Genomic DNA, 17122 nt, shown 5'->3' on the forward strand with positions numbered 1-17122 from the left:
GGGGCAGCCCTCTCAACTAGGGATGGCAATGGGGCGGGTATGGGGCGGGTTTTGCAATCCCCATCCCCGCCCCGCTATGAAAATCCCCATCCCCATCCCCGTAAAAAATCCCCACGGGTATTAAAAGAATCCCCATACCCGCCCCATAAAATCCCCACGGGTATCGGGGCGGGTAAAAATCCCCGTCTATTTTTTTTTTTTTTAAATAAATAAATATGCAATTTAATGATTTATTTCAACAAATAAATCAATATTTAATTATAATACTAATATTTAATTATATAATGGAAACCTAAAAATCCCCATTTTAACTAATATTTAATATATTCCTACTATTTAATTATTTATATTTAATATAATAATTAAAAAATATATATTATATATATAAATAATGCGGGGCGGGTACGGGGACGGGTACGGGGCGGGTCTACGGGACGGGTATAGGCAAACCCATCCCCGTACCCGTACCCGGTCAAAAAAAAATTTCAATCCCCATACCCGCCCCATTTTTTTTCGGGGCGGGTAATACCCGAAAATTTCGGGGCGGGGCGGGGCGGGGGTCCGTCGGGGCGGGTCAAATTGCCATCCCTACTCTCAACCCCCTCTCTATCACCTTCAGCCACTTCGGTGGCCAAGGATGTTCCCCTTAATCATGGGGTACACGGACGAGAGGAGTCAGGACTTTCGGCGGGTACGGATCCGATTACACCTACGTCGGCTGCCTTATTTTGCGAACACTATGTGACCAAGGTCCGGCCCACGGCCGATCAAAATTTGGCCGGCACGCATCCTTTCAATCACCTTGCCATGATCCCTTATGAGCCCGTGAGCCCAGCCACGAGCATACGCCCAGCTGATCACGCTACTCCGGGCTCTATCACTGATGAACCTTCGGCCTCGTGGCGATCGAGCCTAATTGATGCTGAGCGTTGGCGTTTGCAGAATGCCGAACGCTGGCATGCGGAGGAGGCCCACCTTATTGGTAACTCATTCTTTGTCACATCTCGGAAATCTTCAGATGGGTCGCATTCCCCCTCTTCTTGATGTCGGGTAAATTCTTGGTTTGGAATGCAAGGGGGGTAAAAAATAAGGCGACCCAATCCCACTTGCGCTTTATTTGTCGCCAACATAGAGTTAATTTATTGGTTATTTCTGAACCTATGACTGAGTTTGTGCATGATTACTATTGCCGTCGCTTGGGTTTCGTTGCTGGTTTGTCTAATTGTGCGGGGAAGATCTGGATTTTTTGGGATCACAATTTTCGAGTCGAGTTGCTTAGGGATGAGGTACAATTATTGCATGTCAGATGCATATCTGGTTTATTTGGTGCTCCTTTTGTATTTACTGCGGTCTATGCTAGATGCTCTCGTTCCGAGCGCCGTGTTTTGTGGAATTCGTTCCGCGACATTTTTGAGACGATTGGTGACACTCCTTGGATTTCTGGGGGTGACTTCAACTCAATCTTACTTGAGTCAGAACGGAATAGATCGGTTTCGGATAGAAGACTAGATATGGCTGAGTTTGGTGCTATGGTTTCGGATTGTGAACTTTCGGATGCCGGGTTCTCTGGGGCTAGTTCTTGCTATACTTGGGAGAGCCCTTCAGGTCTTTTGGAGCGTTTGGACATGATTCTATATAACTCTGCTTGGCTAGATTTACTGCCTATTACGCAGGTTACCCACCTCTCACGGACCTGGTCGGATCATGCTCCTCTTTTGGTTTCATCGGCTGCTTCTTCGTCTAGGCCTCCTGCTTCATTCCGGTTTCAGCATATGTGGATCCGCCACGCTACGTTTCGTCAGATTGTGGAACAGGTTTGGGATTTTCCGTGTGCTCAGACGGGGATGCATCGATTACATACGAAGTTGAGACGATTGAAACAGAAGCTTCAGTGGTGGAATTGGAATGTTTTCGGGGACGTGTTCAAGAATAAAGAGAGGGCCGAGGCAGCTGTTCTAGAGGCCGAGCACATATATGACTTGGATCGATCCCCCGAGAATCGTGCAAATTTGAAAAAGGCCACTGCTGAACTTACTCTCATGCTCAATATTGAGGAGGACTTTTGGAAGCAGAAGGCAGCTTGTAGATGGGCGACTGATGGAGAGAGAAACTCTAAGTTTTTCCACTCGTTAGTCAAGAAAAAGCGATGTGTCAATCGAATCCACTCTATCTCTCATGGTGATTTGGTTCTCACATCAGCTCAGGAGATCAAGGATTCGGGCGTTGATTTCTTTAGCAAGCTTCTTACCGATGATATGCCTAGTTTGCTTCCGGTTGATGAGTCCCTATTTTCCGCTCCTCAAAGGGACTTTTCTTCAGTCTCTACTCGTCCGTCAGTTGAGGAGATCAAAGATGCGGTGTTTGGGATTTGTCGAGATAGTGCTTCGGGTCCTGATGGGTATTCTTCGCTATTTTATCAGCATTGTTGGGACTTGATTCAGTGTGATGTTTGTGAAGCGGTTTGGGATTTCTTCGAGGGTGGATCTATGCCTGCGAGCTTCACCGCTACCACCTTGGTTCTTATTCCAAAGGTGGACTTTCCGACGGCTTGGACAGATTTCCGCCCGATTAGCTTGTGCAACGTGACCAATAAAATTATCACCAAGGTACTTACGAACAGACTGGCACCTCACTTGCCCCACATTATTTCTCCTTCTCAGAGTGGGTTTGTTCAGGGTCGCCTCATTAGTGATAATATTTTATTAGCACAAGAGATGGTCCACTCGATATCAGTTCGTTGTCGAAATCCGAATCTTATTTTGAAGCTGGATATGGCAAAGGCTTATGATATGGTTCAGTGGCGGTTCTTATTTCGTGTACTCGAGCTGATGGGTTTCTCGGCGAACTTGGTTGATATTATTCGGCGATGTGTTTCGTCGTGCCAGTTCTCTTTACTAATCAACGGGGAGCTGGCGGGGTATTTCACTTCGTCTCGTGGTCTAAGGCAGGGAGATCCGCTCTCGCCGACTCTTTTTGTACTTGCGGCTGAGTATTTTTCGAGAGGTCTCGATGCACTATACAGCCGTTGCCCAAGCATGTTTTATTCTACAAGGGGAGGCATTCCTATATCCCATTTGGCCTATGCGGATGATGTGATGATATTTACCTCGTGCCATAATTTTGGACTGAAGAAGCTGCGGGATTTTCTCGATCATTACTGTCGGACTTCGGGTCAGTTGATTAGTGTGCACAAGAGCACTTTCACAGTTGATAGGGCATGTTCTGATGGTCATCTTCGCACTATTTCTCGGATTCTCAGTTATCCGAGAAAGGATCTTCCTATCATTTATCTTGGAGCACCACTATACAAAGGGAGGGACCGGGGCAGTTTGTTTCACACTTTTCTTGATCGCATGCAAGCCAGGATTTCGGGATGGGCTCGGACCGCTTTGGCTTTCGGGGGCCGTCTTGCCTTGATCCGGAGTACGCTTTCGACTATGGCTTTGCATCTTGTTCAGGTTATTCAACCTCCGCAGTACATTATTCAGCAGATTGAACAGTGCATGGCCCGATTTCTCTGGGGATCTTATGGTAATCAGCGCCGGCCTCATTGGGTTGCTTGGGAGACGATTTGTCGGCCAGTTGGTGAGGGTGGCTTGGGGTTGAGGCGTTTGACGGATGTGATTGACGCCTTCACTTACAAGCTCTGGTTCCGATTCCGTGCCCAGGATTCTCTTTGGGCCCGTTTTCTCCGAAACAAGTATTGTCGGAATCGGTTCCCAGGTTCATCCGTTGTGTCTTCACTCTATAGCACGGTGTGGAAGCGCATGTGCCGTGTCCGAGAGCGTGTTCAAGCTCAAATATTTTGGCGGATTGGTCCAGGTCATGTTTATTTCTGGCACGACCACTGGTTTGGCGATGGTCCCCTTTCGGGCATTATTGATGGTGGTCGGCTAACGTCAGTTCGTGTGGAGTATTATTTGGTTAACGGTCAGTGGGATCGAAACAAGCTAGCTGAGGATATTCCTTTTGAGTGGATCGATAGGATTTGCTCGGTCCCAATCTCTGGTGCTTCGGGTGATTTGCCCATTTGGAGAGCTTCTTCGGATGGCAAGTTTTCCTTGACCTCGGCTTGGGCCTTGATACGACAGCAGCATACCCCTACCCCTCTTCTTCGTATATTTTGGGGATCTTGTCTTACTCCTACAATTTCTATCTTTCTTTGGCGTCTCCTTCTTCAGCGTCTTCCAGTGGATACCAAACTTCAGTCTCGAGGCACCTCTCTTGCCTCGAGGTGCTATTGTTGTCCAGATCCATCTATTCCTGTGTCGAGTCTTGTATCTCAGTCTGTCGAGTCTCTTTCTGTTGAGTCGATTGATCATATCTTCGTGGAGAGCCCGACGGCTAAGAGGGTATGGCATCATTTTTTCTATCTTTTTGGCTATACACCTGCACACACTACGCACATACCCCAGATTTTACTTTATTGGCAGCACTTCACTTCGCACACACTCACACACCACACACACATCACGACCATTGTGCCTTGCTTGATCTTGTGGTACTTATGGATTGCAAGAAATGACAGCAAGCACAAGGATATCACGGTTCGCGCTTCTTCCATCATTTACAGGGTCATCCAGCACATCAGGATTCTTCACCAAACCAACATACTTTCGGCGGACAGCTGGACAGGCATTCCCCACGTGGCTGAGTCTCTTGGCCTATATTACCGAGTCAGAACACCAACTCTCACACCTCATCAAGTTGTTTGGCTTCCACCGGATCCGGGTTGGGTGAAGCTAAACACAGACGGAGCACGTAGAGCATCCACCCAGATTGCAGCTATTGGCGGGATTATCAGAGGTTCGGACGCTGAGGCCATAGTTGCATTTCACGAGAGGATCTCTGCCCCGAGCAGTATTGCGGCCGAGCTTGCTGCCCTTGCCTCGGGGCTGCGATTTGTTATTCAGAGGCAATTCACTAGAGTTTGGATCGAGCTTGACGCAGAAGTCGCTGTTCGACTTCTTTCGCACACGGACCAAGGTCATTGGAGTCTTCAGAGTTCTCTCACGGCGATCCGGAACTCTCTTTCTACTTTGGAGTACAGGATTACACATATCTACCGGGAGGGCAATAAAGTAGCTGATGCATTAGCTAACTTGGGGTGTCAGACCGATTTGGCTCGTACCTTCACAACAGCAGAACTTCCCCGACCTATTCAGCAGATGATTCGGATGGACCAGCTTGGATATCCATCCTTTCGACGACAGTCTCGCACATAGGTGCCATGCATTCCACGTTTTTATATTATTGGCAATTTAGGAATTTTCGTGAACTTTACATGTTAGGAAGGGTTGGGGTGATTATGGATTGTTTGGGTCTATCAAGACTAGACTGTTTGCCGAATGGTGCCACACATTTCGCAGTCGTTATACCTGTTTCGCCCATTTTTGGCGAAAGTGTAAGTGGCCTCGGCTGTTGTGGTGAGGCGAACGGTCTACCTTGGTCTTCCCCGACCTTCTATGATCATTCCCACCCCGTCCTTTTTATTATTTGGGCCACCTGTTTTGCCCGTTTTCTTAACCTTTTGTTAGTTACCTATTGTCTTTTGTTTGTCAATTGCTATTATTAGCCATATGTTGGGCAGTAGCAATTTGAGCGAAACTCTATGTACTTCTTAAATTTTGTTTTATAAACAGGTAGGGGGTCAAGCCTAACCCCCCACCCTCATCGGGTGTCGTTCTCTTAAAAAAAAAAAAAAAAAAAGTACATATATTCAGAAAAGTGAAATAAAGAAGAACTATGATGAAAATTCGTCAAGTCTTTATCTTCGATTCTCCGTTATCTCGTTCTTCTTGTTCTAAGATTGCATAAAAAAAGTCCACATTTTCGTAATTGAGGTTATCTTATATATGTGTAATTAAGACTTTGATATATAGGAGTCCTTGTGCAATTAAAATTCCTATAATGCACAGTCGAGGAACTTCGGACGGCTGTTCCGAAATTTAGTTCGTTTTCTTAGACGGCCATTTCAACCTTCTATTAGATTCTTTTTCGTTTCGTTTCGTTCCAAAATTTAGTTCATTTTTCAGACGAACATCTCAACCTTCTATTAAATTCTTTTTCGTTTCTGGACGACCGTCAGAGAATCAGCCGTAATCTCCAGACAGCCGTCTCAGTTCTATTTTTGGTTTGCGGTTGGTTGTATTCCCTTCTTGCCCGTTCTTTACCGTTCCATCCTCTAGACACTCGATTCTTCAATTTATACATAAAATACAATAACCAAGTCATTAAGCATCATTCAATCAACAACACCTCTAAAAAAAATCGGGGGCGATGCCCCGTACCCCGAAGTTTTTTAACCTACTTTGTTATATTACTTCGAACAAAAAAAAAAAAAAAAAAAAAAAAAAATGTTGCCCTTGCTAGGGCTCCTATTTCAAAGATCTACATAGTTCGCCTTAGGCCCCCGAATCCCTAGGAACGGGCTTGGATGTAGCATCTACAAAACTAACTCAAAAGAGCCATGTAATTAATAAGTAGTAACGCAATTATTCTTGAATAAGTTAGGTAGTGAAATAAAATATATATTTCCGCATTAGCAATATTTCTTTTCAATACTTGAATAATAAGATTATGTGATCTTATAACTTTTTTTTGTTAAATTTACAAAAGCTCCAACTTAAATTTATAATATATCACGATACATTATTAAATTCATACAATTCTGAAGTAAATATTAATATTAAATAGTACATTTAACTAACAGCTTAACCTTTTAACTGAGATTGCTAAATGAAAGGTAACAAAAGTATCGCACAAGAGGTGCGCTTTGGGAAATAAATCATTTGATCAACAACAACAAGTACTCATTTTTTTCATTTATTATCTCTTAAATATTACTTTTTTATTTTTAAAATCCTAAACTAAAATTAACTCTTAGCTTGCACGTGAGAAGCTAGCTAGGGATATATAATAAATAGTTAGATAATTAATTAATAGGAAAACTTTCAATTTAAAAAATACCATATTGGTACGAGAAAGTTGGTAACATTGGCCGACCATTTGCAGTCAAATACATTATATACTATAAAATTGGTATAGACTATAGTATAATATATATATATATATATATATATATATATATATATATATATATATATATATATATATATATATATATATATATATATATATATATATATATATATATATATATATATATATATATATATATATATATATATATATATAGTATTGTGAATTCTAAGTAAAATGTATTGGTTTGAAATTCAAGTTTGTCCATCGTGGTGACGTGGTCCAGTTAACCAAACTTGAAGCTTTGAACTGGTCTTTTATTCTCGATTTCATTAAGGATATTATTTCTTATTTTCTGCATGAATATATATAGTATTAGCACTTTAGGTGTTCAATTACAAAAATAAATAACTAAATATATATATATTAGCACTTTTGGCTTTGTTTTCCCCGATGAATGTGTAGTAGGTAAATAACGCAATTTGGATCATCTTATTCTAGAATAATATTATATTTTTTATTTACTTATTTTGTCAATACACGTTGTCAATGTACAATACACAATTGTAATTGTACAATAAATGATCGATTGTGGGATGACCTAGCGGTTGGAACAAACATGTTTCAATTGAACCAGGTTCGAATCATTTTACCAACGGTCGATATGTCGAGCTTGTCACTAATTAGTTAGCCTTGTGTTGTTTACGTCTCTAGGCTAGATTTATCCAATGGCAAATTATCTAAACAAAACTTGAATTTATTTAAATAAGAAAAACTGAGAACAAGTTAAGAGTGATTCGTGAAATATATATTTTGACCTAAAAGAAGCAACAATTAAGATAAATTTGACTTTTATTATTTCAAAAATGGAGCTATCTTCTTTTTTCTTTTTCTTTTTTTAATTTCTCTTCTTTTTTCTTTTTTCTTTTTTCTTTTTTTACTTCTCTCTCTCTTCTGATTTCTCTTCTTTTCTCTTTTTTTTATTCAGATTTATGTGACCAATTTTGAACAGATAGTCTTCTTCCTACACTAATAGAAAATTTGCTTATTACTACGAATTTTTTTGCTACGCTAAAAAACCGTAATAAAAAGATACTTTTTACTACGGAACAATTTTGAAGTCATAGCTAGTAAATACTAGGATTTACCGTAGCAAAGCTTTTGTCACGTCCGTATATACTACGGGGCAAATTCGCAGCAAATCCATAGCAAAAGCCTTTCTAGTACGAATTTGATACATTTTACTACGGTTAATGGTCGTAGTAAAAGACAATTTTTCTACTAGTACTAATTCATCTATAAGGTGAATACTAATACGATCCCAATCTACACACATTTAAAGTAAACCTTAAAAGTCAAAACAACGACAATATATAATTTGCCTTTTAAAATAGATATATGCCTTTCGCATCATAACTTGTTTTTCAAGATAAATTCTGCATTTCAAGATTGCGAGTGAGTTCGAGTCAATAATATTCCAGCTTTATTTAAAACTAACCAATCTAACGAGTCAATACTAACCGTATACTTCTACGCAATTACATACAAAACAAAAAAAAAATCACAAATTAATATATAAAGCTACATAATTAAAATGAACTAAAACATCTTCTTCTCTGATGTAGCTTATTCCTTAATTAAAATAAAAGGAATTGATCCCACCCACATTGATTCAAGGGCAAATTACGGTCGCCACCTGAGTTATGGTCAAATTACGAAAATCCTCCTCCAGTTTGAATAATTACAGTCACCCCCTCTTACAAAAATACCCCTCAAAAGGTAAATTAAGGGATGTTAAATCGATAAAACCGAACCAAAATTTCGGTTCGCCAACATTTCTTACCGTTTACTGAACCAAATATACGATTTGGTTCGGTAAATAACTAAATTATATATATTTTATGTAAAAATATTTAAAAGAAGGAGAGTGGTTGTAATTATCCAAATAAAATGGGTTTTTTCGTAATTTAACCATACTTCAGGGGTGGCCGTAATTTGCCCTTGATTTAATAATAAAAAGCTCTTAAGATCTTCAGCATAATCACATTTGAAGGTATATGATCTTTTATCGACTTAATTACTTTCAAGTATATTAACATGCGACATCATCTGACTTAAGGTCTAGTATACTTAGATCAACGCAAGCCTAGTATACTTAGATCAACGCAACCAAATTTCGTTTGTATTTAAACCCGTATTCCTAAACAATTCTCCAACTACTAATTTAATTTCAAGCGATCCTGCGTCACTCTCGATTAATGTTTTCTCACGATTATTTATGAACGACATAGGTGTTTTACACTACCAATAGAAAAATGAAAAGGAAACTAAACTTGTTTTTTTTTTCTTCTAAGTGATTTTAATTTTAATGAGAACTTCAAGTGGGGTTAGGAAATTATTCGTATAAAATAAAGTAGTTTTATATTTCTAACAATAAATTTCTTACAAACTAATTTATTCGTACAACTCATTGTACTCGCCCAATAATTTATTGAAATCTAATCTCACCACTACAAATTAAATAGAGAGAAAATATAAAAATAAAAAATGGAAGTAGCCCCCAAAGATGGCCAAGTTGATGAAACATGAAATGTGTGTTGTTCCCCCAACTTGATATTTTTTTTTAGTCACGAAGGAATACGCAGCCAACTGTATAGGTGCACTGAGTGAATCTACACTCTCATATAATAACATTAAAACTATAAGAGAGACGTAAACTACACTAGGGTTAGGCATGTGTGACAAGTTTGATCTAGCAACCGTTGGCAAGGGGATTAAACTTCGATCAGTTAACACAAGCATATTTGCTCAAACCGCTAAGTTATTCCTTACGAGACCCCAACTCAATTTTCGATTCCTATGTCAATACTCTAATTTCTTTTTGACTTGCCAAGTATTGTCCCTCTTACGTATGGTTTGAGTGCTATTGCACGAGAAAATGAAGTAATAGCTTAAGTACATTGACTATTATACCCCTCCGTATTTATGCACTGTACTAATGGCTGAATTAAATTAAACCAAAGTATTTCAATACACAATTTGTAATTGTTGTCTGTCAATAGTTTGTTTGAGCTTGATTTGTCAAGATAACGAACCAGGTTTTAACACATATTTTCGTTCATAAGTTTTGAAGATCGGATCGAGCTTGATAAAGAAACAAAAATGATAAAACATGCACAAAAACTAAAAGTTACTTGAAACTCGATTCGTACTCGGTTCGATTAAAACTCATTCGAATTCGACTCTATTAGTTATCAAACTAAAGCCACTCGATAAAAGATCTACACAATGTTGAACAATCAATGCGTTTGATGGGGATAAGTTTGGCAAGTTTGGCCCAAATTCACCATATTGAGCTTATTAAAATAGTATAAGGATAAAATGTATGGGTCGAAAGAGATTTATTGGGCCCACCGACCCGATACATGTCAAAGACAATGCCTCTTTAGAAGCTCGCAGTAGCTCGCCAACCCATCCGAACATGCTAGAAATAAATCAACAGAGTAGGTGGCGAGCTGAACGAGAGCATTTAGAAGCAGAAGATTCGGAGATACTTTGCCTAAATCGATAAGGAAAGTATGTAAATTAGTAGTAGTAATGGAGCAATCAATGTTAATCTCGACATCATTAAGGCGAGTTAAACTAGGAAGCGATTAGAGAGATATTCTTATATAAAGTCTCATAACAAGTCCGATTAAGGAAACGATTTAATATCAATAAGAATACGTTTATACTCTTCTCTAAACTATCTCTCATATTTATTATTTTTCGTTCATCATCTCACCACTGTCGGTCCAAGATCCGACGCCTGGTGCCCTTTCCGACGATTTAAAAAGAGTAAGGTTTGGAGAGAGGTATTGAGGATGTGGATTCCACATCATCATCATTCAACTCGATTTAATGCATTTACACCCTTAAATACTAAGAGATTAAATTCTAAGCGGATCAGCCGATATTTAATAAATCACGCGGATTATAATTAGGATTAGAGGGATTACGGGTTCTGCTGGGGTTTTTTTTTTTTTTTTTACAATTATTAGAATGGTAATTATATTTTTATTTAAACTATCCACGTGTCAATCATCCTATGGCATCCGATTTTCCTATTAAAACGGGTAGTCCGGTCTAAATTTGTACCCAAATACTAAATACGCCAATCTTGATTGGTCAATGTGCGAAAGCCAAAAAGTTAACCAAAGTTAACATTTTATAATTCATTTACTTTATGTTAATTTTTAATTCATGTTTTATCATGCTTTCCAGCAAAGAGAAGAATTAGAAAGAGACGATGGGGTCCCCAAAATACCAATTTCATGAATTTGGTAGTCTTGCTCCTCACAAAGTAGCCGTTACACCACCCCCCACCCCACCCCCAACTTCCCCTTTCCCTCTTAAATCCTTTTCTTTTCCGTGAATTTAATTCTACTTCTTTTATCAAAACCCCATTCCAACTCCGCTCCTCTCTTCTTTTGCTTAATACTATATTATTAATTATTAATTATTAATTATTATACATACACATATATATACACCCAACATATTTATACATATATATAGTATACGTATAGGTGGGGAGCTATTTATCAGTTGTTTGTTTGCTCTTTCCGGAAATTTCCCCAACGTCTCTTTTTTCCATATATATACACACACACAATTCTCCATCTTCTTCTCTTATATATTAATTACATCAAATTCTTTTGAAGCCTGTAATTCTCCCCAAACAGTATCAATAATAAAATTAAATAAATAAAAAAATAAAAAAAATATGCTTCGCTCCATAAACCATCCCGTTAGAGATGCCACCCTGTCAACCCCATTGTTATCCGCCGTCTCACCGCCGAGCACCACCACCACCAGTGACTCCGACGAAAGCAGCAGCAGCGCCGACAATTCCTTCAGATACGACTACCAAGACCTCAATTTCAACACTCCACCGCCGCCGCGGCCGCCGCCGCTGCCGGCGGCGGTTTCCTGCTCCTCCTACAAATCGCTGGCGGTTCTCTCCGGCCACGTCAGCTCCGTCTCGTGCCTGGCATTGTGCGGCGAGTTCATCCTCAGCGCGTCGCAGGGAAAGGACATAATCGTGTGGCAGCAGCCGGATCTACGGCAGTTCACCAAATTCGGCCACGGCGACGGCTCCGTGAAATCCGTCGTCACCGCCGGGAACAAGGTCTTCACCGCCCACCAGGACAGCAGAATCCGCGCCTGGAAAGTTTCTAGAAGCTCCGAGAACGTGTTCAAGCTGATCGACACGCTCCCAACCAAAAAGGACTATTTGGGGAAATTCATGAAGCAGAGCAACTACGTCCAGACGCGCCGCCACCACAAGCTCCTCTGGATCGAACACGCCGACAGCATCTCCTGCCTCGCCGTCTCCAACGGATTGATCTACTCCGGCTCCTGGGACAAAACCCTAAAAGTATGGCGAATCTCCGATTTCAAGTGCTTGGAGTCAATTAAAGCGCACGACGACGCAATCAACGGCCTCGCCGCAATTAACGGAATCGTCTACTCCGCCTCCGCCGACGGCAGAATCAAAGCCTGGGGAAGAAGAAGAACAACAACAGACGGCGGCGACAACAACAACAGCAAAATCACCCATTCGCTCAAGGGAATTCTGCAAGGGCACAAGGACATTTCAATTAACTCGGTGGTGGTGAATCAGAACGGGAGTTCGGTGTACGGCGGCGCCTCCGACGGGTATATAATGGGGTGGGCGGCGGACGAGGGTTTCGAGAGCTGGAAATTGGTGTGTGAGGCGAAGGCGCACGCGACGGCGGTGCTGTGTGTGTGTTTGGTGGGGGAGTTTGTGTGCAGTGGGTCGGCGGATAAGAGTATCTGTGTGTGGAGGAGGGATTTAATTGACGGTGGGCTGAGTAGGTACATGGTGGTGAAAGGGCATGAAGGGCCGGTGAAGTGTTTGCAGGCTTCGCCGGAGAGAGTTGGCGGTGGGTTTATGCTGTATAGTGGGAGTCTGGATAAGAGTATCCGAGTTTGGTGGATTCCTAATCATTCGGTAGAGGATAGTGCAGTCAGTACTGAGAAGAGATTGAAGTTTTAGTTTTGTTTTGATTGATTGATTGATTGATTGAGTATTGGATTTTGGGGTTTTTTTTTCTGTTTTTTTTTTTTGGTTTTTTTTTTTTTTTCAATTTGTAGGTATATATATTTGGGTTTTATACTATGATTTTTTTCATAGGATAGGATGAAAAAAAGAGTTGATGTTTGAATGAATTCTTTTGTATTCTTTTGTCATAGAAATTTCATATACAAATGAGTTATTGGGGTTGGATTTTGAAGTGAATAAATGTCGATTCGATTTCAAACATGATTTCGATCAATATACAGGTCGAATTTGGCAAAATTCAAAATTTGGAATTTATATTTATGTAAGTTGGTTTTTCTAATCTAATTTAAATCACCAAGATTGGAGATCGGGTGAGAAATATATCCACAATCGATGAACGCTGCCCCCATAATTCTGATGTTTTGAGTTATCTAAAATTCAAAATATAACTCATTAATGCATAAGTTTGTCACCCAACATCCGATCAATTTGATTCAAGTTGGGTTAGAAAGTTATTTCATATGACCATAATTTTCATATTGTGAATTCTGCCAAAATCATAACAGAAAAGGGTGTAAATCACGTTCGAATCAAAAAATATAAAAAACGACATTCTAACATTTTGAAAGAAAAAAAACAATTTTGTTTTGGTTTCTAATTTAATTCATCAATCAATGTTTACACACTTTTCTCATTTTCTATTCTTTGCTTCTTCCGATGATTTACTAAAAACTGAAAAATTATCTACTCTTCACCCACACACACCCACATGGATGTGTGTGTTTTTGTGTGTATCAATGTAATGTTTAAAGGTTTCGATGTTTTCAAATTTATATAATGTCCTTTGGTAGATTGTTTTGCATGAAGATAAGGAATCGAGAAAATTACAGTTTATGTCCCTCAAGTTTACATCGATATCATATTTGGTTCATCTATGTTCCAAACAAACAGATATAACCGCTCATGTTTCAGTAATTTAACATTTTTAGTTATCTGCGTTAATTTTCTGTAAGTACTAACGGGATCAATTCTCTTAATTGACAGCCAAAATGGTAAACTGATGAAAATGACCAAAAAGTCAAATTGTTGAAATACGAGGGACCGAATATGATTTTTGTAAACATATGGGACCAAATGTGAAATCGGTGCAAACTTAAGGGTCCAAAACCATAATTGTCCTACTGCTCCTCAATAATAGGGTGTCTTTTGTTTTTGTTTCACTCATATATATGAGCAAACTGGTTAGTTTTGTCCTCTGTACCAGCCGGTGTTTATTTAAATATATTCAAGGAATTTCTTGGACACATACATATATACATATTATATATATAATAAAAATACAAGATTTAGATTATAGAATTAATGTTGAAATTTATCATAAGATAAGACATTTGATTGGATAAGCAATAATGTTAAAATGAATATATAAAATAAGATGCATTAGTCCAAAATGCACGTTCAGAAGCTGGTGTTGTCGACACTGAATTATAAAATAATTAAATTAATGTAATTCAACTTTGACAGGAGAAAATTAAACTAACTGTACTGGTAAATAAAGTGCAGTCAAGCTATTCAACATTCTAAAACTTATAAACAGAATTATTGTTATTATTTTATTTTTTAATTTTTTATTCTAGTGAGAGAAGCAAAGAATGTTGTATGTTGTTGTATGCATTGCATTACTTCTAAACAAATCTTCATTCTTACATTGGACCTCATAAAGTTTCAGACATATATATATATATGGGGCTCTTTGATATAACCCCCTCAATACTTCTTTTAATAGAGAGAGACCCAAACTATTTTACACCATTTGAGAAAAACCCATTCCTAATTTTACCCACCTATTTTTCCAATTATATCCTTTTTTTTCTTGCCACCTCATGAGCACTATGCGCGCCCCCCGCCCATCAGCCTTTCCCTTTTTTTTTCCTTTCTTTTTTTCTTTTTTAATAACTATTATTTTATTATTATTTTTTTCCATTTTTTTTTAATATCTATTTTTCGTTTTTTTAACTTTTTTTTTTCTGTCAGGTATATTAATCGACTATGAGATATTAAGATAGTCGATTTAAAATCTAACTTTTAAAAATAACAAATCGCAACTATAAAAAATGCAAAATCAACTATATTTTACAAAAACAAAAAATATACAAATATTACAATTAATATATACAATTGGAATCTAAACACAAAATCCAAAAAAAAAAAAAAAAATTTGGAGTTGATTAAACTTTAATCGACTATAGGACGTAGTCGATTAAGCCTTAATTGACTATTGAACATAGTCGATTAAGCCTGCAAGAATTTTTATGCCCGCGCCATCGTCCGTTTAATATACTCAAAATCCTATATATGCCACCCATCGTCACCACACCACACCATTACCATCCACAACCATTAATATCATTCGCCTCGCCACGTCCCATTCCAACATCGACCACCTCTCCGCCGCCGAATCAGCACATCTGAGTGTAATTAGTATTGTTGTCCATATACGGAAACTACATAACAAAAACAAAAGGAGCAATTGCATACTGTTGGCACAACTAAATACATAATGAAAAACTACTGCAAAATATCTCAAATAAATATAACAATAATCGTAATATAACAATAATAATAAACTAAATCTACTTTATTACTAACTAAGAACAGATCTATCAATATACATAATGCACAACAATAATCAATGTTATAGAGCATAACAGCTCAAATCGGAAAAATGAAAAAATCAACTACCAAAATTCAGAAATGAATCAAAAATTTGAAATCGAGTTACCTTAATTGACTATCAAAACCGTAAATTAACACTTTAATCGACTACTAGAGCATAGTCGATTAACTTAATCGACTACCAAAATACGTAGTCGATTAAGGGTTCAGCCTGCGCGAATTTCTCTACCCGCGCCATCCTCCGTCCGATCTACCAAAAAAACATAAATCTACCTCCCCATCGTCACCACACCGCCGTCGTCTTTACAATTTCTACACAAAATTAAATTGCCCATTTCTTATTTGAGTTTCTCTGACTCCAACCATGTTTACAGTTTGCCAAGGATTAGTGAAATGTCGGTGAAATGAAAACTACAGAGATACAATCACACCTTATTATCTCGGTTGAAAGTGCAAAGTTCAACTAATCATTCTCCGCTTACATCTGCTAATTAAAAAATTAACAAGTAATTAAGCCGATAACACATATTGCGCAAAGTTAGATTAAAACTGATAATTGGTGAAAAAACTTGAACGCACGAAGTAAATAGACAACAACAATTACCTGAAAATTGGGCAGCTAGGGTTTCCCGATAGGAGATTTTGAGATGGTGGCGACGTTGCAGATGTGCTGTCAGGCAGTTGCCATATGTTTTGGAAAATGGAATTAATGGGACGAGTTGTGGCGGTAGAAGGATAGTTTTGGGATTATAAGAATAATATTTAGGTGGAATATTAGAGAGGGGGTTTTCTCTAATTATTTTGAGGAGGGGGTGTTTCCTTAACTCATTTTCCTAGGTGAGGGGGTTATTGCTAATTATCCCTATATATATATATAATCATCCTCAAGTAAGGAATAAGCTTTTGAGGAAGCAACCTAAAAGGAGATATGGCTTATATATATATATATATAAATATATATATATATATATATATATATATATATATATATATATATATATATATATATATATATAGGGTAATTTACAATCATCCCCTGAGGAATGGTCAATTTACGAAAAAACCCCTCTTGTTTGGATAATTACATCTACCCCTCAACTATGATTTTTTCTTACACCTCCACCCTTATGGTGTCAAATTCAACACAATCATCTATATTTAGTGGAATGTGCTCTATTTGTACTCGTTTTGTGAAAAAATACAGTTTCTGATGCACCACAATCTGATATATATACAAGTCAAAAAACACGTATTATGATCATCTTGCTTTAAAATGTAGAGTTCGAATGAGATAAAACGGGTACAAAAGTGATAATATTCCATAAAATTTCGAAGATTCCAGTAAATTTAAAACCGCAAGGATGGACGTGTAAGAAAATTTATAGTTAAACGGTGATT

The 17122-nt window shown here is 38.3% G+C and overlaps 1 protein-coding gene and 1 long non-coding RNA gene across 3 annotated transcripts; one reads left to right on the plus strand and one right to left on the minus strand.

Moving 5' to 3' along the window:
* Window positions 1-11561: 11561 nt before the first annotated feature.
* On the plus strand, window positions 11562-13081 carry LOC105957014 (Transducin/WD40 repeat-like superfamily protein). The gene has a single exon (XM_012980924.2). It carries the CDS (start codon window positions 11747-11749, stop codon window positions 13040-13042), a length of 1296 nt encoding a protein of 431 aa, XP_012836378.2. The 5' UTR covers window positions 11562-11746; the 3' UTR covers window positions 13043-13081.
* Window positions 13082-15163: 2082 nt separating this feature from the next.
* Window positions 15164-16582, minus strand: LOC148772394 (uncharacterized). Of its 2 annotated transcripts, none has more exons than XR_016029163.1 (3): window positions 16329-16582; window positions 15831-16036; window positions 15164-15552 (listed from the first exon to the last, which is right to left on the minus strand). It is a non-coding gene; the product is annotated as an uncharacterized LOC148772394 (long non-coding RNA). The 2 variants fall into 2 exon arrangements; XR_016029162.1 differs by having other exon boundaries at window positions 15831-16208.
* Window positions 16583-17122: the final 540 nt, after the last annotated feature.

The sequence above is a fragment of the Erythranthe guttata genome, chromosome 2, assembly GCF_056151865.1.
Source record: "Erythranthe guttata isolate IM_541 chromosome 2, IM_541, whole genome shotgun sequence".
NCBI lineage: Eukaryota > Viridiplantae > Streptophyta > Magnoliopsida > Lamiales > Phrymaceae > Erythranthe > Erythranthe guttata.